At 49.8% G+C, this 25,184-nt stretch overlaps 1 protein-coding gene across 2 annotated transcripts; it reads right to left on the reverse strand.

Annotated features, from left to right (window-relative positions):
- Positions 1-6,312: 6,312 nt before the first annotated feature.
- MON1A (MON1 vesicular trafficking associated A) lies at positions 6,313-24,312 on the reverse strand. Of its 2 annotated transcripts, none has more exons than XM_078613073.1 (10): positions 24,237-24,312; positions 20,491-20,835; positions 15,890-16,068; positions 15,295-15,562; positions 13,667-13,868; positions 12,518-12,897; positions 11,734-12,107; positions 10,770-11,164; positions 10,400-10,547; positions 6,313-9,397 (listed from the first exon to the last, which is right to left on the reverse strand). In XM_078613073.1, the coding sequence occupies exons 3-10, from the start codon at positions 16,049-16,051 to the stop codon at positions 9,257-9,259; spliced, it is 2,070 nt and encodes a 689-aa protein (XP_078469199.1). In that variant the 5' UTR covers positions 16,052-16,068; positions 20,491-20,835; positions 24,237-24,312; the 3' UTR covers positions 6,313-9,256. The 2 variants fall into 2 exon arrangements, with proteins under 2 accessions (XP_078469199.1, XP_078469198.1); XM_078613072.1 differs by having other exon boundaries at positions 20,508-20,835; positions 24,237-24,306.
- Between the last annotated feature and the right edge of the window lie 872 nt (positions 24,313-25,184).

The raw sequence follows: 25,184 nt of genomic DNA on the forward strand, positions 1-25,184 counted from the left end.
AGAACATATCAGCATTGGCGAATTCCAGTGTCGATTGCATTGATTTTTCAAGAGGCCTCCGCAGCATTAAACGCCACCCTCCTCCGTGCAACTTGCAGTTTGGTTGTGATGGTGAATTGCTCCTCGTGCTTAGGTACTCGCGAGATTGGGGTTATGGATTATGTCGAGATGGGTGCAGAACTCAACATGCCAAATGTATACCTCGAATGAAGTGTTTCAATTATGTTTTAGAACAAAAAAAAACTTTCTTTCACTTGAGCATTAAAGAGCTCCCAAAACTCAATTAACATTTTAAACTATTTACCAATTGAAGGCTACCCGAATTTCTACGACTCGTTCAGATGGGTCCTGTTTGGAATATTTACCCAGTTTGAGATTCATATTCAGGAGGAATGATTCCCGAAAAATAACCATACATAAGAGAAAGTGACCAGTTTATGGGAAGGCAGCCATGCATAATATACCTGCTTGCTGCACCTGCTACAGGCAACACTCCTCTTTGCTCAGAGTTGCTGAAATTGAAAGTGTCATCAATGAGAACCATGGTAAATAAAAACCCATTCACAACTCCCCAAAGCACATCTGCTCAAGTGAAAAGAGTTTGGTTCCTACAAAACATACCAACATTGAATTACACACAAACACGTTTTAAGTATTTTCAATTGAATAAAAACAATGTAAAAGTTCGTTTCTAATTTAACTTTATTCAGCATTTCTGCGATGTCTGAATTTAAGAGCAGATGTGAGCAGCCTCGAGTCTCATGCCGAGGTCTCGCTATCGCTGCTGTGGTACACAAGCGAGACTCTTGGATGGGGGAGAGGGTTATCCGGCCCAGTGAGCTCGGCCTTTTGGGTTCATGGCCTTTAGCTGGAGCAGCTATCTTGCAAGCAACGACGTTGACATAAAATTGCGATCGTTAACCTAGGCAGCTATGCAACGACTGGAAATCGCAGCAAACACCGCGGACAATAATCCTGCTGTTTCGCTTTAGCTTCAACACAAACTCCGAGTAAAGGTTTAAGGCCGGAGATGCCATCGCATTTAATAGATTTATAAATGCAAAGCCGGGTCCTTATGTGAACTCGTTGGGACCCAAAAATGCCCGAGCCAACCTCTTAACACTGCTGCTGAGAAAAAACAAAGCTGACCATGTGTAGTCGTTTAAACTTGAAGTGAACAAGCATGACATCAAAACCGATGTTGTCCAATTTCGCTGTGTGATGCTACAATAGCTGTGTACCGATATAATATTCATCCTCAATCGCCAGTCTCAGATCTATCCCACTCTCGTACTGCAACTGAAAACAGCCCTCTGCACAACCTGTAGGGGTCTCCGGTTAAAAGCTCTCCAGCCATCGGGAGAAGGGAAAACTGTTAAGGCCGAGGTAAAAATGTCAAACCTTGCATGGGGAGCGGGAGGGGTTTTCTCAAAGTGAACAGGATGTCGGGTGGAGCAAAAGCAACACGCTTGAGGCCAATTCCTTCGGAGATATCGAAGTTCGCTGTAATCACACTTCAGCAGGATACTTTTTTTTCCACAATTGAATACTAATTTTATCAACGAGCAAAATTTTGAATTCACCAGCCAAAATAATGATTGTTGAGGTCATCTTCCGCTGAAGACAAGCACCTCCTACATAACGCACCGCGTGGTGCGGCCGATGCCCCCAACCCTCTTCTGCTCCTTGGCCGGCGTGCTCCCTCTTCACCGCTAACCGTCCTCGCTGGGTTTACCAGGTCCAGCAAAGCCAAGAGGTAAAAACCATAGGATCAACCCAAACAAGTACCCTTTATATTCTTGGTTCTTTCGGTAAAGTCACATAGAAGGGAGAACATTTTTCAAATTTTCTTGCTGTGGATTTCACACCTGATGATGATTGCTTATGTTGCAGTCGAAACGTGAGAATTTTTATTGTTTTATATTTATATTATTTTATTATCTCCCTTCTACGTGACTTTACAGAAAGAACCAAGAATATGAATCCCTGCAGTCACGAAAGCTTTAAATCAAAATTTAAGTACCCTTTAATTTGTTTAAATATCGCAATATCTATGCTACGGTGACAAAATGAAACCGATTTCTACAGAAATGTTTCTCCTTTAAACTTTGGCCACCAGATTTGATGCACGAAAGCCGCCTCCGTTACTTTTCTAGGCCAATGACGAGGCATATTACGATCCAACCATTTACTGCACCGAGTAATATCAGTGTCGTGGAGATGCTTGCTGACTCAAGTTACTTAATAATGATGATGCTAGTGAGTTTTAATTAATATTGGATAAATAGCAACACGGATGAGTCTCTAGAAATGTGTTTGTGGGTGTGGATAAGACTTGATACTACAAGCTATGAGGACACATTCCTGTGCAGCTGTAGTGAGAAATAACAGCAACGTTTGTAAATTGTTCGACAATTATTTTGCTAATTAATATCCCCCCCCCCCCCCTTCATTCACTTCGATCAACTCCTGCCACGAGTTCCAGCCCACAGCTCACTCAGCGCAGGGTCTCACTCTTCTCAGAGCACGTTTCTCAGCGCCGTGGCTCTCATCGATTATTTGATGGCCCAAGTGACAAGATGACCGAACTGTCTGCACAAGTGCCACACCTGCCGATTGCCCATTTGGATGACTGACAGCAATCTGTCCATCTTTACCATGAACACACCGAGTGTATGGCTGGTGACAGTGATTTGACAGCAATCTGTTTTGGCTTAAAACAGGGTGTTGTGATAGAGAATTGATGAGATGTCTGGTAGTGGCAGTGTTTTATGGACAAGACAAACCACGTTGGAAGGGTAGAGCTGTCCTTTAAACTTTGGCCACCAGATTTGATGCACGAAAGCCGCCTCCGTTACTTTTCTAGGCCAATGACGAGGCATATTACGATCCAACCATTTACTGCACCGAGTAATATCAGTGTCGTGGAGATGCTTGCTGACTCAAGTTACTTAATAATGATGATGCTAGTGAGTTTTAATTAATATTGGATAAATAGCAACACGGATGAGTCTCTAGAAATGTGTTTGTGGGTGTGGATAAGACTTGATACTACAAGCTATGAGGACACATTCCTGTGCAGCTGTAGTGAGAAATAACAGCAACGTTTGTAAATTGTTCGACAATTATTTTGCTAATTAATATCCCCCCCCCCCCCTTCATTCACTTCGATCAACTCCTGCCACGAGTTCCAGCCCACAGCTCACTCAGCGCAGGGTCTCACTCTTCTCAGAGCACGTTTCTCAGCGCCGTGGCTCTCATCGATTATTTGATGGCCCAAGTGACAAGATGACCGAACTGTCTGCACAAGTGCCACACCTGCCGATTGCCCATTTGGATGACTGACAGCAATCTGTCCATCTTTACCATGAACACACCGAGTGTATGGCTGGTGACAGTGATTTGACAGCAATCTGTTTTGGCTTAAAACAGGGTGTTGTGATAGAGAATTGATGAGATGTCTGGTAGTGGCAGTGTTTTATGGACAAGACAAACCACGTTGGAAGGGTAGAGCTGTCAGCCTTAGTGTTAGCAGATGAGTGTTTGAGGTAGCAGTAATGTCAACGTTAATGTATGGGTCATGGATTTGGCCTTTGAAAGCCAACCATAAAATAACCTTCTGGCCTTTTAAGACACGTGCATGCAGATGCTGCCAAGAATGTCTCAGAAGAATAGGGTGAGAAACTTTTAAATTTGGTTTAAAACAAGGGAACGGTGTTGGTAGATGTAACGAAGATGGGTAGGAAGCGTGCGGAGGGTGGAGAAGGGCCGGTCACCGAGACAGGCATCGTCATGGCACCCAGAGGTCGGTGACCTTGATGGTCAGATGTCGACTCGACAGCAACTGTAGTAATTAGCGGAAGCAATTGCGATGTATGGTGATATTAGCGGCACCGGTCGCGATGACTTCTTGACCTTGAATAATTGGAATTCTTAACTAAAAAAAACATTGCTAAGGTTTCGATTTAAAGCTTTCGTGACTGCAGGGATTCATCTTCTTGGTTCTTTCGGTAAAGTCACGTAGAAGGGAAGTAATAAAATAATAAAAATAAAACATAATAAAATCAAATAATTCTCACGACGTTTCGGCTACAACGCAAGTAGCCGTCTTCAGGTGAAGAATGAGACACTGCCAAGTTAGGAGCTTATATATAAGCTGAGTTGGAGGTGGAAGAAGAAGAGAGCCTTAACAAAAGAATGTGCATATCAAGAGGAATTTAGCATATTCATGGGAAATGCGTAGGAGGTGGGCGGGGGGGTTTCAAAGTCATATTATGCCCATGCATTATGCAGGATCAGCAGCACCAAAGGGAGGGGGGGGTAGCATTAACAAAGGGAGGGCATGTTAATAGTATGTAGAAGCAATGAAACATGTGAATGGGAGAACGGTGGCAGGGGATCCGCGGCGGAGCAAATAATGCCTTCCCTGTGGAGAACACAAGATACACAGTTAATGCCAGTGAGTGGACTGCGGTCTGAAAGTCACCATAAACGTGAACAACAATCAGTTAAGATCCGAAGTGGTTTATTACGTCCTTCCAATGATTGCTGAGCCAGAATCCATCTTCTCGGTTGAAATTGTCTCTGTGTTTGTATATGTGGATCGCCTCATGAACGAATCTCTCATGGTAGCCAGATGGCTTGCAGAGAACCTCTGTCTTGGAGAAGGCTCAGCAATCATTGGAAGGACGTAATAAACCACTTCGGATCTTAACTGATTGTTGTTCACGTTTATGGTGACTTTCAGACCGCAGTCCACTCACTGGCATTAACTGTGTATCTTGTGTTCTCCACAGGGAAGGCTTTATTTGCTCCGCTGCGGATCCCCTGCCACCGTTTTCCCATTCACATGTTTCATTGCTTCTACATACTATTAACATCCCCTCCCTTTGTTAATGCTACCCCCCCCCTCCCTTTGGTGCTGCTGATCCTGCATAATGCATGGGCATAATATGACTTTGAAAACCCCCCGCCCACCTCCTACGCATTTCCCATGAATATGCTAAATTCCTATTGATATGCACATTCTTTTGTTAAGGCTCTCTTCTTCTTCCACCTCCAACTCAGCTTATATATAAGCTCCTAGCTTGGCAGTGTCTCATTCTTCACCTGAAGACGGCTGCTTGCGTTGTAGCCGAAACGTCGTGAGAATTATTTGATTTTATTATGTTTTATTTTTATTATTTTATTACTTCCCTTCTACGTGACTTTACCGAAAGAACCAAGAAGATGACATTGCTAAGTCTTCTAGATTACCATTCAGAAGGGTTTTGGGATTTTTGACAAATCCCTCGATAACATTGTATGCGTGTGAAAACAGCACCCAGAGAAAATCCACATGGGAAGAACGCTCAAACCATTTTCTGTACTGCCCCTTAAGAGAAATTGCCTTCAAGCCGATGAAGTGGGGGTATTTTTTGCACATCATCACGAGTTCACCCGTGTAATTCACCAACCTGACTACTTTGTAACTGGATTAGACGTGCATCATCGCTCCGGCACTCCGTGTAAAACGTGGTTGAAACTGCTCATGAATTGGACTTTTTTTTGTTGGTGGTGTGATGTAGTAATTTATTTTTTATGAGATGCCAACCTAATCACAACCCAAGGCGCAAATATACATTCTAAATTCAATACCAAAACACGGGATGGACGTTGCAATATGTAGGAAGGCTTTATGTGGGCAGCTCTGAGTTGCTTGTGGTTCATCGTTCCGGCCCGGTCACAGCACAGCCATGCAGGGCAGCCATGCGTGGTAAATCTAAACATATTCTTAGGTTTTTTCGGTAAAGTCACGTAGGTAAAAAATTAAAATTAATAAAAGTAAAATAAAATAAAAATCACGACGTTTCGGAGGCAACACAAGCTTCCGTCTTCAGGTGGAACCGTCACAGCACGATAGCTGTATCAAGTAAATTTACTTGACGGTTCCACCTGAAGACAGAAGCTTGTGTTGCCTCCGAAACGTCGTGATTTTTATTTTATTTTACTTTTATTAATTTTAATTTTTTACCTACGTGACTTTACCGAAAAAACCTAAGAATATGAATACTTGCAGTCACGAAAGCTTCAAATCTAAAATCTAAACATCTGATAATGGAATCCTACAGCAGCGTAACCCAGTGTAATGTCTACATTTTGTCACTAATTTTATCCCAATTGCGCTGTTGGGAGTCCGATGTCGAATGAACGCAATTTAAGAACTGCCTTCATCAGCCGAGCCTCGTGTCAGGCCAAGGAATGCCCACGGAGAATGACAACACCAAGCCACAGTGGAGTGACTCGTCACGAGGCCATGGGTGGTGAAGAATACCAACTGTTGCACGTTTCATGTTTGCTGCAGAGGTTCATGGTTCAAATCCAGCAACAGTCCTGATTATTCCTGCGGTTGTAATGACCGTCAAAATACTACGGACCGTCTGCTTCACAGTGGACGTCAGAGTCAGCATTTGCCAAATTTAAACATAACCCGCAAATTACTCAATTGGAACTATACATATCAATCATTATCCCCTACTGGCCGACTAATGCCCCGGGTCATTCTTGTAAATGAGACTCATGCTGGTCTCTTGAAATCTTACCTGCTTAAACAAAATAAACTTGAAACTAATAGAACACACCTTCATGTTCTGTAATATGTGGTCAAATAACCGACATTTATCAATTTCACGCATCAAGTGGTGGCCTGGACTGAGTGAACTAAAAAAACAATCGGTGAAATGTTGTGCCGTCATTGGCCATCTAACATTATCCGACTCATGTCAATGTCCACACTCGAGGCAGCTCAGCCACAGTGAACACAGTAGGAGACACGTCCCGAGTTAGAACCCAGGATCCTGGCTGTGATGCCTCGTTAATCTGGTACAATAGTTGAGCCCCCAACTCACCCAGCCACCTCCCCAGCTACTTTAAAATTTAATTTAATTTCAACATTTTAGTAAGTAACAACCAATGTTGAGTTGACTGGCCATGCTTGAGAGTAGACGCAACACCAATGATTACATTTTCTACTGCAGACTCATCAAGGCCATGCCCAGACGTGCTTCTGCAGGTTTCCACTTACGACGTTCACGAAACACTGTGCAAGATGCATAGATTGTTATATCTGCAGATGGGATTATTGAAGCATAGTCAAGGCTTTAGAATACACTCGCTAAAAAGTGCAATTATGATACTTATGACAGACACAGAAGCTGAGGTTGCATGTGGAACTTTCTACAGGCAACAAGAGGGCGATTACAGATCAAAGTGTCACCTCCATAGTGACCAGCGACTCGGAGTCTCATCACCGTCAGACTTTGAAGATCCAAGGGACGCATGGGGGGGGGGGGGGGGGGGGTGAGAGGGCAATGTGACGTCACTGTCAAAGACGAAGAGTCGATTGTGGACATTCTAACAGAGTTGATGTGCACGAGCACCCATTTAGCCCCCCCTAAAGGGGTCACACACCAACCTATGGATTTGTTGGCCAAAGATAGCCGGCGTTTTGCAACGTAAAACAGTGATGCGACCTCGTAGAGTGCCTAGTGAGCTTGCTGGGCGTGCATCGCCCGTTGTCGGCCTGTGAACGCTGCGCATGCACCACGCGCCACGCCTCTAAGCCCTCACGCGGGCTGCCAGGCCTTAGCCAGCGTTACGCCGCCTGCAGCCACTGTCTCACGTCATCAGTATTTTACAAATGGTAAACTTGCCGCTGAATAAAACTTCAAGCAAACCCGTATGCCCAGCCGTATCCTACAAATAAAAACGATTCGTGTCAGCTATCTTACATCGAAGTCAAGTGAATTCAAAATATCTGAAAACGTTACGCGCCGGGCAACACGACACGCTTATCCCCCGGCTCCAGCTGGAGCGACCGTTACACGCAACGGTCTACAACCACTTCTGCATTCGTCTCAATCAAAGTAGGGTCACTTTAAAATTTACATTTATAGGAACAACCCAAAAACGTGTACATTGTTTTGTTCAAATGCGTGATTTGGCAGCCAAAATAGGATTTTACATTATACTTTATTCCTCAACTGAAATGGTAGCTGCCAGGGCCCTTTTCGAGCGGATGTGCTGAGTGCGCAGCCGAACTTTAACAGAGTTCATGTCCATCGTGTCCAAATGTCACGAACATTGGGCAAGAGATTGCTTCAGCGCCAGGTTGGAATCTGGGTTTGGAACACGAGCAAAAATCGAGAGAAGAGCAGCTCAGGTGGACATGGCGTCCACACCTTGACATCTCAAGACACGGAACTTGGGTGGCAGTCCCCCTACTGGCTCCGCCGTGACCCCACGCGCCAGCGCCACTGCAGCTGTCATTTTCTGCACGCTACGATGTCAAAGTGGAGCAGCACTTTCGCTGACTTTGCTCCAGGAAGAGAGCACAAGTGAACCATGACAATTGTGGGCTTAGGTTTGAAGGTCCCTTATTGTGCAAGTTTACAATGCGCTCGTAGAGTGAAGGGTGCATTTATAAACATTTTAAATGTTTACGATGAGATTTTCAATGAGGTATGCCCCTGCTTCAAATAAATCAGTCTATGCTCAGGTGACACTTCCTTCTGCCTCGGAATTCCAGTCGTCAAAGTGCTGCAGTCGAACTTGTGGGATGCATGGCCGCCACGTGTAAATGCTGCACAATAATCTCCCCCTCCTCTCGGTGACTGACCCCACGACTGGCCGTCCTACCTGACATCTGTGAAAAAGATTCAGATTTTTAATCCCTCACCCCTCGGATTTCCACTTAACAAAGCATACCCCTCCCCAGTAGCGATTCATTGCACTCGTGTCAGGTGACCGATGACGCACGGCTTAGTTGCATCCGCAGTTTGTTGCACACTGCTGTTTGGGTTGCTCCTGCAAGTGAAGTGTGAATGATTTATAGGCCTGCGTAGCATTTCCCCGGGAAGTCGCCATGCAGGACCGTGATGGCGCCAATCCAACGGCGTCTCGATGCCTCTCTGTGAAAGAACGCACGACGCCGGCAAAGCAGATAGGCGCAACCCAGCGATACCGTGGACGTGAGCATAAGATGACGGACCTTGCGATGAACCACTGCCTCCCTTGTCATGCCGCTCCGACAATGCCTCAAGCACTAGCATGAGGGGGCACCGTCTAAACCCGTGCTCTCGCCGCCGAACACGGCGTCCGCGGTGCCCCGGCTTTTACAAAACGCGCAGCGCGCACCGTCCTGCTGGGGGCGTCTTCACGGAAGACGGCGGGGCGGAGGGCGGGGGGCGACGTCAACGACGCGAGTCGGGCGGCCGCGTCAGTAGGTGAGGGGGTTCATGATGAAGAGGCGCTCCTCCTCCTTCTTGATCCAGCGAAGCAGCTTGGTGATGGCGTTGATGGCCGCCGCCTTGGTGACCAGAGGGCTGAAGCAGGTGTACAGTTCGAAACCGCTCGTCACCTGCGCGGCACACACGCGGGCATCGAGAGCACCGCTGTAACTATCACACTGTTGTAACTGAGCTTTAATCACCAGGAAGGTGCTTTTAAAAAGTACGTTAAGCACACACACACTTCACAGCAGTTGTACGTTGATAACGTTCATCTGAACCGTGACTAACGTGATGGTCGTACACTTCCTACATTGACCGTATGGTGATAAACGTGAGGGAGATCGACCTCTGTGGAAATGAATGGCAGTCGGCCAGTCACCTGAAGAGAAGTCTCCTCAAGGGTCATCCCCACGGAACCTGCAGCTCACCCTATCGCGAGTGCTCTACTCATCAGTCCTCGAGCACGCACGTTTGTCCGTATGTTTATTTCATTGCCCAGAATCCTTTTTCTCAATGCACAATGTTTATGGTTGAGTGAACCCCCAATCCTCTGGATGCATTGTGTATTCCACAATGTGCATTCTACAATATGTATTCCACAATGCGTGTGTCATGACGATTTCTTGTGTTGTCGCTGAGGCCCGCTGGAGCCCAGCGGTGGTGTGGAACCACACCGGGACCTGTGCGGCGCTGGTTCAGTACTCGGACATCAATCGTGAGCCCTGCATTTACACTGCGAGATAATTACATGTGAGAACAAAACGGATGAATGAGAGGTTATGGAGAGTGTATAAAGTTTGTGCCCATGACCACATCACCTGGAATGCACCCAATCTCATCAGATCTAAAAAGATAAGCGGGGTTGAGCCTGGAGAGTGCCCGGATCAATCGCTGTGTGCGTTGGTGGGCGTAGAGCGTGTGGCGAAATCCGCTGTTGTACTTTCCATCTATGGTCCGGCATCTACGCCACCTGCCATCACCAACCAGCAGAGCGAGATTTTGTTACATGGCCGCCACGACCCTTGCTGCGTGTGGCAGCCCTCATCAAGCATCGGAGTGACCCGCGAGTGGCCGGGCGGCAGCGTGAGGCCACAGAGGAGGCCCCCACGTGTGCCTGCATTGGCACTCACCCAGGCGAGCAGCGTCTCCTGCTGGCGCACGTGGTAGATGAGCTTCAGCGGCCGGGCCGCGTTGTGCAGGCGCCCGTGCAGCTGCTGGTAGAGGTCAAAGAGTCGCTGCCTCGACTCAGCCGAGCAGTACGGGGCCTCCAGCTCAGGGCTGAGACACGCACAGATACACACACACACAAAGGTCCCCCGTATAGCCTTAACAGACTTTTGGGGCAAGTGCTGTTAGTAAGGCGAATATTATAATTTAATTATGAATCATGATATCGGCTACGAAAGCCAACGTGTTAGGCATGGACCGTAACGAATGCATTCAGTCGCTGTGTAAACCGCCTTGCACCGGCGCTGTGACCCCCTCCCCACCCGCTCCCACCTGGTGAACTGCGAGGTGCTGCGGCACTTGTACATGAAGTGGCGCAGGTCCGGGATGCCGGTCTGCGCCACGCTGTACGAGTCGCTGCCCAGCGCCGCCAGCACTCCGCTCAGCGCGTCCTGCCGCCGCATGCGCTCGAGCGCGCGGCGCCGGCAGTCGGAGGCGGTGAAGAAGGCCTCGCGGTCGGCGCACAGCAGCAGCAGGCACAGGTTGCAGGCGTCGTCCAGGTAAGAGACATGCGCGTAGAAGAAGCCCGACGAATTGAATTGTGGCAGGCAGATGGGCAGCCACACCTCACCCTCGCTGAACGAGGTTCGCGATGCGCTCACCAGGTTCAGCAGCAGGTGCAGGTCGGCCGGGTGCAGCGATTGCTCCTTCAGGCGCACCATGCTCACCTGCGCAAGAGACAAAGATCCCCCCCCCCTCCGTGTAGCCTTTGAAAGACCGCTGGGGCAAGCGCTGTTAGCGAGCGCCTATTAAGGTCGGCAAGGTGCACAAGCGGAGGCGTGGCAAGCAGTACGCCTGACCCTCTTTGTCTCTTAAGTAGTCATGTTTAGTACAAACCGTATCAGGTATTAATTTAAGTCGACTTAGGGAAGGCCCAGGACCAGTTCAGATATCACTCACAGGGCCGTAGCACATTGCGATAACCGCAGCGCCACCACTCATACACACGTGCACATGTACGCACGTGCAGCCAAACACACAAGCACAGGGCAGTGAAGAAGCCTCCGGCTTGGTGATGCCAGGGCTGTCTTCTAAAGCTTTGTGGTGGGACTGGTGGACCTGCAGACTTCATCAAGAGCGTGGCATGCACAACGTGTGAGGATACGAGGGGGCCAGGAGGTAACAGCATCGTAAGTAGGTTATTGATCATTCGATGAGGAATTTCATCCCACACGCAAATACTAGGGACACATTCGGCTCCAGATCCATGCTGAACTCCGCAGTGACTGGTACCCACTAGGTGATTCTTGGCCAGGATGACGGAGAACACCAAGTCCTTGTCCTTGGCCTGCTGCAGGCTCTGGCTGACGGAGTCACGCAGGGAGCCGGGAAGCGGCAGGCAACGCACGGCCGACAGCAAGAAGCAGGGGTCGGTCTCCATGAGGTCCAGCAGGCTGTCGAGGAAGCGCTCCGTGCCGGCCAGCAGGCGGCGCAGGTCGTAGCTCTGCTTATTCTGGAAGACGCGGTTGAGTTGCGTAGCCGTAAGCACGCTCAGGATCTGACTGTAGACATACTGCAGCTCTTGCGCCAGCTGCTGCTCCGACTGGCGGCTGCGCGACACGGCCACCAGCACCAGCGGGCCCCGCTGCAGGAACACGACGACGTGCGTGCCTGCGCGCCGGGAAACGGCGAGGATATGGACAGCAACATTGACGCCACAACTGCGCAAAAAGAAAACAACACTATTCTATACTTGTGAATGTTCCGGCGCTAGATGCCAATGTTGGGGTGTACTTGTCATGAGAGGGCATCAGTAGTTTTGCTGTTCCTCCTCCTTCGTTGAGGGAGTGCAGACTCCAGTGGTTTAGTTTAACACGTAGGCTTTCGCGGTCAATATTACAGTGGTTTAACTATATTAGGGTTAGGATTAGGCATCTACGTGGCCATCCTCACCCCCCAACTTTAAAATCTGGGCAGGATCCTCCTGAAATCGTCACGACTCTCATGGCCCAACCGACAAACCCAGTACAGCTCGCGTGCCAGCACATCAACGCGCGTGGCAGGGCGTGCGTCCTCGTCACCTGTGTGTATGGAGCGGATGGCGTTGCGGCTGGCCTGCACGAAGGAGACGAGCGCGAGCATGACGCCCATGATGGAGGAGAGCGCCTCCTCGCTGCCGTGCCGCGAGTAGATGGGCTTCCCCGCCTCGCTGAGCACGAAGATGTGCTTGCGGTGCTGCCTCCACTCGGCACTCGTCACGTCCTCGCCGTCCCGCGACGCCGCCTCCTCTTCCTCCGCCGCCGCCGCTGCCGAGTCCGACTCGGCGCCATTGGCCGCGTCGCGCTCCGACGAGACGTCCGACTCCGACAAGAAGTCGGCGTCGTGGGGGCTGATCACGATGCCCGCGTCCTCCTCGTCGTCGTCGTCGTCGTCACCGGCGGCGGCATCGCCACCCTCGGGCCTGCGGAAATGAGAGCGTTCACGCGGCCCAACTGGTCCGCTTCGAGCGGCCTGCGTTCACGCGGACACAGCTACGCCAAACAGGGCACAGCCAGGACGAAATGAACCGGTGCTTCACCAGTTCATGCTGAGATGCAAAGGGGAACGATCAAATGTCTAGCGTTTGACTGCCGATGTCCCTTGAGTTATAATGACCACTGGCGTTTCTCTTCTGGTCGGTAGCCAGGTGGTTCTCATATGACAGAATTGACACAACACTACTGGATCTCAGCCACCCGTGTGATTAAACTAACGAGTGGGTTTTCAAGTGTAGCGAGTTGATGGTCTCAACCCAGGCAACAATAGAGACACGAAATCATTTAATTAATTTTGGTTTTTCATTCAAAATTTGCTACATTACGGATCTGAGAATTGAAAATATTGGTTTGACTGTTATAGGACAAAAATATTTCGCTTCAGAGTGGAGGAAAATGAACCGCTTTGGAGTGCGGAATAATAGCGTAATTCGAAGGGATCACACAATAATGTATAGAAAACATGCGTCTGGGGGCCATCCTCAAACGGAAGATTTCCCTAGGGATTCTTCACGTCGTGGTGTGATGCCCACAACGCAAGAGGGGAATATCACTGTAAAAACACAGAAAAAAAGTTTCAAATCTCATTTGTATGAGACGTGTGAGCGTCGAGACCGGATTACAAACACACGGCCAGTGGCTGTGCACCACGTGGAGAGTGGGAGAAAGGAGTCCGTGCGCGCCGGCGCCCCTCACCGCGCCACCGTGCCGTCTGTGTGGTCGCCGAGAGGCGCCATCGGCCGCACCGCGACAGACGGCGCGTCGCGTGGTTGCCGGGCGCTGCCGTCACCGGCGGCGGTCGCTCCGGGCTGCGCGTCCCCGGGATCGTCGCAACCCAGCAGATCGGCATACGTCTTGACGGTGAGGAACATGGAGCTCCGCTCGTGATGCATGGCGCCTGCCGGAAAGTGGGAATGACGCGCCAAGTGAGACGCACGACACACAACCGCACACCCTGACGGCTCACTACAACACCCTAACAACTCACTACAACACCCTGACAACTCACTACAACAACCTTACGGCTCACTACAACTCCATGACAGCTCACTACAACACCCTTACAGATCACTATCACACACTAGCGACTCACTACAACACCCTGACAGATCACTATCACACACTAGCGACTCACTACAACACCCTTAAAACTCACTACGACACCCTGACAACTCACTACGACACCCAGATAACGCACTAGAACACCCTTACAGCTCACTATCACACCCAAGCAGCTTACTACCACACCCTGACAGCTCACCATCACACTCTTACAGCTGACTATATCAAACCCTGATGGCTCACTGTCACACCTTGATGGCACACTACCACACACCCTGACGGCTTCCTGTCACATCCTGACAGCTCGCTACAACAACCACATGGTCGTGTGGCATGGGCCGGTAGCCAGGGGCCAGGGAGGCAGTGAGATGCCCTCCGCCCACGGCCCACGGTGTGTAGGGAGCGTGGGTTCCCGACACTACAGCTACATGTGCTCCTCCTCTGCCACATTGTATCACGCGTCGCTACACTTATAACACGATCACGAAGGGTTGTTTTAGTGAATAATCTGAAAGGGTACCCTTGGGTATTACAGTTACACAAGGACACGTATTACCTGACCAATTTAGAGCCTCACCGAACCTCAGGGATTTTATATGGAGGGTCCTGCTACCACAAAACGACTTGCTGTACTGCCTCGCACAAGCACCAATGACCGGGGCTCCTGCTACAGCAGAAATTATTCAGGACTCCTATGCCACTGCGCCGGCATTGACGCTATTGAGTCGGGTCACAGCAAGGTCTCTTTTATAATGTAAAGCACATTCGTCATAAAATATGGGTATCTCAAGATAACGCGCAGAGAAGATGGACATCTAATGGGAGTTGGTGGCAGCAGAGTGAACATAAGCATACAAAGCAAAAGAGATGGTAAAGGGATTGTGGGGTCAAAAAAAGTAAAATTTTGAGGCAAAAAAGGAAACTGAACAAGGGGAGGAGGCAGCAATGCAAACAGCCAGAGTCAGGATAATCTAGAAACGGGCGACACCAGAAGAGAATCAGCGACCTCCGACTGAATTAAGATGACGGGGGCTGTTAATAGGGGTCCTTGGTTGTGAGTGTGGGGAGCGCAGGCAAGAGAGCAGACTGAGGTGGAGAAGGTAGGCATGGATGGGAGGGTCCACAGGGTGAGGGCGGGCGCGTCGCCGCTGTGGTTGGCCGGGAGCAACAGCAGAGCGGCGTGCTCTCGCTTGCCCCAGCCGCTCGGAGAGCCCCGCTCCGGCTGAGCGGGGCAAGCGAGCGCGCACCGCTCACGCACTCACCCGGAGCGGGGCTCTCCGAACGGCTGGGGCTTCCGTCTGCGGGGCCCGGAGGGGCCAGGCTGCCGGGGAGACCCTCGGCGGAGCTGGGCGGCACCGCGAGGACCCCCATGTCCTCCTCCGCCTCCACCGCCTCCTCCCGCCCGTCCTGGGCAGTGCAGTGTGACCGGTGCACGGCTCCCTCAGAGGTCACGGGCAGCGAGGTCGGAGATCGTGAGTGCGGCGCACTGCTTGCTACCGCGTCACCCCCCGGGGGGTCAACATCTCCCCACTGTACAACGCCAGGCGAGAGCACGATTGTGTACACATTACACACGAGTCAAGCACACGTGCACACATTACACACGTGCAAGGCAGTCGGTGATTTTGCACTTTCCCTGTTAAATTTACAGGTCCGGCCACTCCAAGAGCAATGCTTCACCTCCCCTAAAGGGTAGGAGATTCCAAGGTAAACTGCCACATTATGTCCTCAAAGTGTATTTGTGTAGCACCCGACAGCCTCCACGCTCACACCGAGCCATGTAACGTGCACGCCATCGGCTAAGAGAAGCACGCACGGAAGGACAGATGGGCGCGCGGCACCGAGCGTTGTGCTCACCTTCTCGCCAAAACCTGGGACCTCCTCGAGATGGGCGTCATCGCCCCTCGCACACATGGGCGCCACGCAGTTGGGCACAGGGGGACTCGTGAGAGCAACGCAGATGCAGGGCACGGGGGCCTCGCCGGGGACGTGCCCATTGCCCTGCGGCAGAGTCGCCATCGTTGCGGGCAGCACGTCTACACGAGGACATGCAGGACACGCGTGTCAAATCGCAAATCGCCAAGCTGCGCTGATGGTTCTCACGGCAGTACAGTTTGCAGTTGCATATTTAGATCTCTTCTACTGCCAAGCAAGCACCGAAATGTATCATACCCGTCTCACTGTTCTCTAATGCCATCTCCCAACAACGTGGGGCAAAGCGGAGCCCAGTTTGTGGTCGGCGGTGATGAAGAGCCAGCTCTGCATTTTACGGGCGGTGCCAGATGCAGACTAATTGCTCTCTATTGTATGGCATTTGAAAAGCAACTGCCAAAATATTATAGCCGAGTGTTGAATCTGGCAATCCATGCGATCACACTTCACGAGAGCTTCAACGTGTCCGTGCATAACATATGGCAGCAGTTGCTATTTCCTTCACAATTGGAGAATGAAAGAGGTGCCCTGTTGTCAATCTGGTTAAGTGCAATCTGCTCATCACATAAACCAGCACTGCCCATTACAAGCTTACATAAAGAGGAACAAACTCTGTGCATCAAGCAGCTTCCGATGCCATCGCATGGTTTACCAGATTCAACACGTGGCTATGTTTTGCTAGTTTATTTTTAAATTCCATACAATAGAGAGTTTAGTCTGCATCTGGCACCGCTCGTAAAATGCGGAACTGTCTCTTCACCACCACCCACCTCAAACAGTGCTCCGCTTTGCCCCACGTTGTTGGGAGATGGCATTACAGAAGGGTGAGACATTTACGATACATGTAGGTGTTTGCTTGGCAGTGCAAGATATCTCAATATGACAGCTGCAGGCACTCAGAATGAACTCGTCCAATAGCAAGGGTGGTGGTGCCATGGTAACACTCGTTTCTGACAGAAATACATTCCTGGGTTCGATTCCTGATTTGAGCATCTTTCTGCATGGGGTTTGTACATTCTCTCTCCCCCTATTCTGCATGAGTTTCCTCCAGGTTCTCTGGTTTCCTCCCAGAGCAAAAAAAAACCCCATACAGTGTAACTGGTTTGAAGCTTTCGTGACTGCAGGAATCCATACTCTTTGGTTCTTTCGGTAAAGTCACGTGGGTATAAAATAAATCACGACGTTACGGGCGCAACACAAGCTCCGTCACCGTTTAAAACAGTCTGCCTCAGCAGCAGACCATGCTTTCCCACCTGATGACGGACGCTTGTGTTGTGCCCGAAACGTCGTGATTTATTTTATACCTACGTGACTTTACCGAAAGAACCAAAGAGTATAGTGTAACTGCTGTTGGCTAAACATCCCAATGCTGAAAAATGACCTGGAAATTACTGCACGCCGAAGCCGGCTCATTGCTGCGCCGGGTCTTCGATTAGTTTGCCAGCTAAAGACGGCCGGGGAGGCACCGAGGGATTTATGGTTGTGATCATTGTGACCAGCGTCACGTGGAGTGTTGGTTGAATTGGACGCCCATGGCACTGCTTCCTTTGGCGCGACCCGCGCCTCCTCCCAGCCACCACGTGCCGAGCTGCTATAACAGGCTCTGGTGGTGAACTCAACACAGAAGGTTTCATTGTTCAAAATCTCACCAAACCCACAACGGCATTCCTACATGTAAATGTGTAATGGGCGTTTCTGGAACACAATAGAATGTTTTATAATAAAGATTTTCTGCCCTTTTATCAATCCACAGTTGGTCGTGGGCGTTGTTTAATCAAACATCACCACACTGGTCATTGCTGGCCCTCACCCTTATCACTGCCATTGGGTCTGATCCCAGGGCCTGCCCAGTTGCATTACGGCAGTGTATGGGTGGCACGGGGACCCCAGGATCTGCCGCTGGTACATCACAAAAGAGTGTGCAGGGGAATCTCCTGGGCTTTCCACCATCTATTCAGTGTCATCCTCATACCCAATGGTCAGTGCCGATGACAGATGCATCCTACTTATTTCAATCTTTAGCATCTCTCACGGAGAGACCTGTCCAACTGCTCACATTGCCCCACCATGCCAATAGTCTGTGCCAATGACACCGAGACTCTGCTAGGCCTTGCCACTGACAGCAGGGTGGTGGCGTGGGTGGTTGGTTCTGATTGAGTGGGGGTGCCTGGACAGCAGATTAGGGCAGTCATTTAGTTCTCTCTTGTTGCTGGACTCTAATTTGTGTTATTATTTTTCCGTTTGGTTTGTCCAGGAAAGCCCCGCCGAGTCTCAACTCTTTTTCAGGAGGGTCCTGACACGTTTTAGCAGTAGGGGGGACGATGTTGCTGATGTGTGTCATCCCAACAGAGTAATTTGCAGCTGATTGTTCGGCATTGGGATGTTTTGCCAATACCAGTTACGCCGTATGGTTTTTGCTATAGGAGGAAAGCAGAGACGCTGGGGGAAAACCATGCAGAACAGGGGAAAGAACAGACTCCACAAAGAAAGGCACCTGAGTCGGGAATCGAACCCAGGTACTTTATGCCGCGAGGCATGAGAGTCACCTCTGCACTATCACCTTAATGCTGAGGGTCTTGGCAGTGACTGATGTGACCTGGTTTGCGTCGGTCGCCCTTTAGCCTTGCGTCTGTAATGTCCCTCACTGCCGTAATCTGTTGTCTTTTCCCCTCTCGAATAATAACGATAATTTATATCCATGTGGAAACTTAATACTGGAAGGATACTACACACTGTACAGGAACAATTATCTACAGCGAATAACACAGAGGACACATCAAATATCATCAAAACTAGCCATGGTGTCTGAACACAACGGTAATTGCATACAACTAAATCGAGTTAAACCTGGACACAATATTAAAATCATAACGCTCTCTTTTGCTCTTTTGCCCAAGTGATTGCTGTGGCTTGTGTTTTGTAAGCTTTTGGAGATACAGTGGCAGTTAAGCACTTAATAAACACAGATCCTTTTACCCTGAGTGTGGATAAGAGGCCTAGTGAAAGGACTTTAACTGTGGTGCTGAGGTAATCTTCCAAAGCTGTTTTCTGACACGATGTGACACTGCACCCCTCGCTGTGAGGGTTCAGGAAATGATGTCACACTGCACCCCTCTCTGTGAGGGTTCAGGACACGATGTGACACTGCTCCGCTCGCTGTGAGTGTTCAGGACACGATATAAACTAAACTATTTTAAACTAAACTATTATATTTACCAGGTAAAGCCAACTGAGCCATTAACTTTATCAGAAGCGATCTGGTCACAAATGATAGCTCAACGAGTGGCTTATCACATGTAGGAATGTATAGTCGCAGCCAAATTATCTAAACGCATGTCTCTAAAAGTGGAGTGAAAAACCGGAGAACCTAAAGAAAAATCCACGGGGAGAACATGCACATTCCAAATATATAGGCTTCAGGGTTGTGATCAAACCACTTCCTCCTGCATACCAGGTAAGAGAGAAAACATCTCAGCACCATGTTGCCCCACGATGTAACACTGCGCCCTTTACTGTGAGAGTTCAGGACACAATGTAACACTACACGACTCACTGTGAAGAGTTTAGGGTGGGAAGTAGTCTCGTGACTTAATGCCCATGGCATAATTGCAACCCAATGGAAAGCAAAAAGCCAAAATACACATTTACCACAGCACTTGAAAAACAAAATCAACTACACTAGCAACAACGATTTTCATTTAGAGACATTTACTCAGGAAAGCTTTATTGAGTCTCAGGGCTACTGAAAATGTTAATGAAATCAGTTTCCTGCATAATACATTTTGTAAATGTAAGAAAAAACTTGAGTGGCCAGAGTAAACCCAAACCTCCATTACTAGGAGGCTTGAACTTATAATCGATGTATGAATATTAAAACTAATAACGCGTTGATGTTTACCCATGCATATCTGTTGTATGGGGGGAGCAGCCGCACAGTGGTTAGCACAATGCTCTGTGAACCTGGATACCTGAGTTTGATTCCCGGCCATGACTTACATCATTGCCAAGTGAAGTCTGAAATGGTTGTGGGGTTTCCTGTTAACCAACCTGCAAACAAACCCCATAGCCAACACTGACGAACAGCTAATTATGATTGTATACATAATATATGTTGTATATAATGGGTTTATGTGACCCTTGGAGGGACCAGTGGTAGCTGCTTTCACGATGTAAAAAGATAATGGATTCTTGAATCAGACCACAACTCTGCATTGTGACAATTCATCGAATCACTGGGAATGATGAGTATTCACACTGCTTTTCAATCTGCAGGCAGCCTGCTGAGGCCTCCTTGTCTCTCTGCCTCCTGCAGACCCTGCTCAAAGGATTAGCAAGGTTGGCTATGTACGGTACAACAGAAGATAAAAAATACATACTACAGCTCTCACCGATGCTCGAACCATCATTCAATCAATGAATTACTTAATGGTTTGCGGCCTTATCGCCAATCCCAGCCTCAAAACCCCACACCCATTCCACACCTCCCATTGCATGGAAGGACAGGAGGTGCTGCGCGGACCCTTCACTTTAGGGATAACGTCACCTGGTCTCGGCGCAGGGCCTCCCTGACTCACTCCGTCCTCTCGGTTCCACGCCGCCCGTGCCTTCGCGAAATCGGCAGTGGCCTCAGTGGAGATGCCGCGCTGCGAGCCCAGAGACCGTGGCTCCACTGTGAGGTACGGCCATCTGGGTACGGCCTTGGCTCCCGTGCAGTCGACGCAGCTTGATGTGCGGAGGGCCTGAGTCGGGGCCGAGGCTGGGCTCTGTGCCACCTCAGTTGTACTCGTCCGCCTCCCGTCCTCTCTCCCCTCTGGGATAGCGCTATTCAAGTGCCATAGCTGAATGAACAACTTAAACCGGCAGTGCTCGCTCTGTAAAACACAAACAGAGTGAACACTGTAATTGACAGCATCGAGTACATCCACAGTGCAGTAGCAGTAGGTGTTGGAGTAACAGCGACCTAACCCAAAAAACGTTATCATGAAGGGTGGCGTTTGCCTGCAGACTGCTCTACATGATATAATCACAACTGTCTGGACCACAGGATGGGTTCCGTAGGATTTGAAGGATGATCTGGTGGTCCTCCTCAAGGAGCATAAACTATCACATTAACTCTGGTCATCCTCGCAGCGACTTTTGCCTAGCCATCGAACAAAGACGCGCGCTTTGAGATGCGCTTCTGCGGCCGTCTGGAACGCTCTTCCTTCCAATATTAGGAAGCCACTGGAGTTATGCACTTTTAAATGTAGATTTAAAACGAATTTCTTCATTAAGTCTTTTATGTGTTGAGTTTGTTGTTTCCCTCGCACCTCCGATTAGCGCGGTTGGCTACGTACGGCACAAAAGAAGTTCAACATATATACAAACGGGCGCAGTACGGCCTATAGCAGAGATTGGCTGATGTGGTACAGGAGGATGTGGAGCTGAATGGACTTTCCGATGACTGGTACCAGTGGTGTCAAGATCGGCGTCTCGGGAGGAGGCTCGTAAAGGACGCTACTGGGCAGTTGGAGGCAATCGCCCTCCAACAACAGTGGAGGGCAGAGGAGCGACGCTCACGAGCGGAGCGCCGGAAGGCTAAAACAGAGCAATTTGGCACAGTAGGGAGCATATTTGGTGCATCAGGGGCACCGCAGTGGCGATAGAACGACCTCGCCTGATATACACGAGGTTGTGGGTTGGATCCCGACCGTGACGCCTGGAAATTTGGAATTTGAATGTTCTCCCCGTGGTCGCGTGGATTTTTCTCCGGCTCATCCGGTTTTTCCCTCTATATTTCAACAAATACACTAAATGCGCGTTTAGGGGCCGTCCATAAATGACGTCACGAGATTTTTGACGATGTTTGACCCCCTCCCCCCCCCCCCCCTTTGTCACACGGCATCATAAAAAGTCAGACCCCCCCTCAAATACGACGTCACAAAACTCTGCCCCCCCCCAAAATAAGTATAAAACATGCTGCCCCCCCCCAAAAAAAACTATAAAACATGCTTCAAATAGCTTTAAACTATTGGAATTGTCGTGCGTATTTAATGTGGTGCTGCACTCTGATGTTGTAGGAGAAAACATTTATTTTAAAAGTCTATTTAATTAAGTAGAACGTGTTGTCTATATTTATTTAAAGTTGCGCATTATGATGTGACGTCACATTTCTCAAACCACCCCCCATCGTCACACATCGTCACAAATGTCTGACCCACCCCCCCCAGGTGCGTGACGTCATTTAGGGACGGCCCCTTACAGTATTTGGCTGCTTTACATTTCAACATCATACGGAACTTAGCTGAGCTATCATATGCGGCCAGGTTGCTTCTCAAAAAGTTTTATAGCTCAGTGGGCCTTACCTGTAAAAATATAAATAGTTGTAGTTTTTAATTTAGTGAAATCTGCCAGTCATCTCAATCAACCCATGGCACCTGGGTCTGCCCCGTGACCTCCTGCCAGCGGGCGTTCGACACTTCACGTGGCCTCAAGGTGCACATGGCCTGGCACAAGCGTCGTGGTGACATCACGGCCACTTAGTGGCGAATGTCGGCTGTTGTTTTGCTTCTTGTGTGTGCACGTATGTGCCTGTGTGAGTGTCTGTGTGAGTATAGTGGAGCGAATGGGGAGCGGTAGTGTAGCGGTTAGCGCGTCTGCGCTACGAACACGGTCACCCGAGTTCGAGTCCCGTTCAAGGCCAACACCGATGACGATTGTCTGGGCCTCTCCTAGGTCGACTCTGCCTCAAATGAGTACTTAATCATCTGTGTAAGCATCGCTACTGGGGCGACAAAGGCGGTGGTCACCCACCACCTCGTGCGCCATACCGGCCTTCATACGCTCGCAAACTTTCCCAAAAGTCAGTGAAGGGCTATATATGGGGGGGATCTTTGTCGCTGATACAGTGTCTGCGAGTAAGACTAGCCGAGTGGACTTGCCGATGACTGGTGCCAGCCGTGTCAAGATCGGCCTCTGTGGAGGAGGCTCGTGAAGGACGCTACTGCTGGGCAGTTGGAGGCAGTCGCCCTCCAACAACAACGGAGGGCGGAGGAGCGACGCTCACAACAACGAGCGGAGCGCCGGGTGGCTAAAGCACAGCGAGTTGGCACAGTAGAGGGCACAGGTGGTGCATGTGCCAGTCATCTCGGTCATCTCAGTCAGTCGACCCGTGGCACCTGGGTCTGCCCCGTGACCTCCTGCCAGCGGGCGTTCGACACTTCACGTGACCTCAACGTGCACCTAGCCTGACACAAGCGTCGTGGTGACGTCACGGCCACTTAGTGGCGAATGTCGGCTGCTGTTGTTGTTGTGCGAGTGAGACTGTCCGTGCGTAGTGAGTCACGAAGTGACTCCCTCCCCGTCCGTCACTCGTCATGCGGCGCAGCAATCATCACCTTAAAGAGGAACTCGCAGCTGGTTGTAGACACCCGCACACAGATAACGACACACACACAGAGACACACAGAGACACCAACAGCCGGCACTCTACACACACACACAGAGACACACGGAGACGACACCAGCCAGCACTCTACACACAACACAGAGACACACGGAGACACACGGAGACACCACCAGCCGACACTCTACACACGCACAGAGACACACAGAGACACAGAGACACCACCAGCCGGCACTCTACACACACAGAGACACCACCAGCCGGCACTCTACACACACACAGAGACACACAGAGACACAGAGACACCACCAGCCGGCACTCTACACACGCACAGAGACACAGAGACACCACCAGCCGGCACTCTACACACACACAGAGACACACAGAGACACACAGAGACACACAGAGACACCAACAGCCGGCACTCTACACACACACAGAGACACACAGAGACACCACCAGCCGACACTCTGCACACACACAGAGACACACAGAGACACCAACAGCCGGCACTCTACACACACACAGAGACACACGGATACGACACACGGATACGACACACACACAGAGACACACGGATACACCACCACACGGCACTCTACACACACAACAGCGGCGTGCAAGCCCCCGGGTGTGAGGCGCGTGACAGACACGCCGGGTACCGAGAGCGCGAACAGAGAGAGACGCCGGCGATGGACGGCGGAGTGGGACGGAGCGCGGCGACCTCGACACGACGGTCATTCCGCCATTTGGAAGCGGCTGACACGATCCGTGTCATTGCCGCTCGCGTAATTCATTGGCAAGCTACGGTGAGAGGTGATTCGCGCTGACGAGAGAACAACAACAGCAGAGAGAGAGAGGGGGAAGTCAGCAGAGAAGGGAACTCACCAACGCTGCCGCCGCTGCTGCTGCTGTCTGACCCGGCACGGTGACGATTCGGGGTGAGAGGTGAGGGACCGCGACGAACAACGGGCGGGAGGGAGGGTTCCCCGAACGACGAACGAGTCGCGTTGTTACGAGAGACCGCGGCGAACACGCGCGCAAGCCACACACATACACACGTGGGCGGAGATTCACAGAGGCACGGCGCTGTGATCGTGTCATCCGTGGGCGATGATTACACTGGTCAACAAAAAAAACATTTTTTTCTGGCCTGGACTTTTGCAGCTGTTTTAGACTAATTTTAGGGTGCTGATTCCAAATCTGATCTCAGATTTGCTCTACCACATCTAATTTTTATGCTATCGGCATACCCCATTTTCAATGATTTTACCCGAAATTAACTCTGTCACTTATGATTGCAAGTTGTTGCGAGTCAGTGACTGCTTTAGTGTTAAAATATGGTGCTGTATTTTTAGGATAGTGTGTTTATAATATAATTTTATGTAGATATCCACATTTATTTAATATTTTTCTTCTGAAGATTTTATTGAAAATGCAATATTTGATATCTCAAAAACCTGATGTGATAGACAAAAACTGATGCCAGATTTGAAATCAGCATCCCAAAATTACCTTGAAACGTTGAAATACCTTATGCCAGAAAAAGTGTGTTGACCAGTGTTATAGGGGTAGTTGTTCTGTTGTGTGGTCCACGCCTTGTAAAATAACGAGTTGGGGATTTGGTGAAAACCCCAAAAGGAACGTATTGGCGGGAGAGGAGAGAGATGTTTATAAAGAGGTGTGGGACAAGGATTCGGTGCTCCGGGAAGGAAATGCGAGAGTCAAGGACATTGTCCCCGTGCCGTGTTAGACGGAGCATTAGTCCGCCTCGCAGGTCTCCCGTGCAGTTCTTGGTAGCAACACGGACTGTGATTGACGGCAGTAGTGCCAGGT

The sequence above is a fragment of the Lampetra planeri genome, chromosome 40 (genome assembly GCF_965212315.1).
Source record: "Lampetra planeri chromosome 40, kcLamPlan1.2.h2, whole genome shotgun sequence".
NCBI classification, from domain to species: domain Eukaryota; kingdom Metazoa; phylum Chordata; class Hyperoartia; order Petromyzontiformes; family Petromyzontidae; genus Lampetra; species Lampetra planeri.

Coding starts and splice junctions, on each gene's coding strand:
- MON1A (XM_078613073.1), bottom strand. CDS start 16,051: ATGGCGACTCTGCCGCAGGGCAATGGGCACGTCCCCGGCGAGGCCCCC. Junction 13,869..15,294: donor TTCGGAGAGCCCCGCTCCGG/GTGAGTGCGTGA, acceptor ACTTTCCGGCAG/GCGCCATGCATCACGAGCGG. Junction 12,898..13,666: donor ACAGACGGCACGGTGGCGCG/GTGAGGGGCGCC, acceptor TCATTTCCGCAG/GCCCGAGGGTGGCGATGCCG.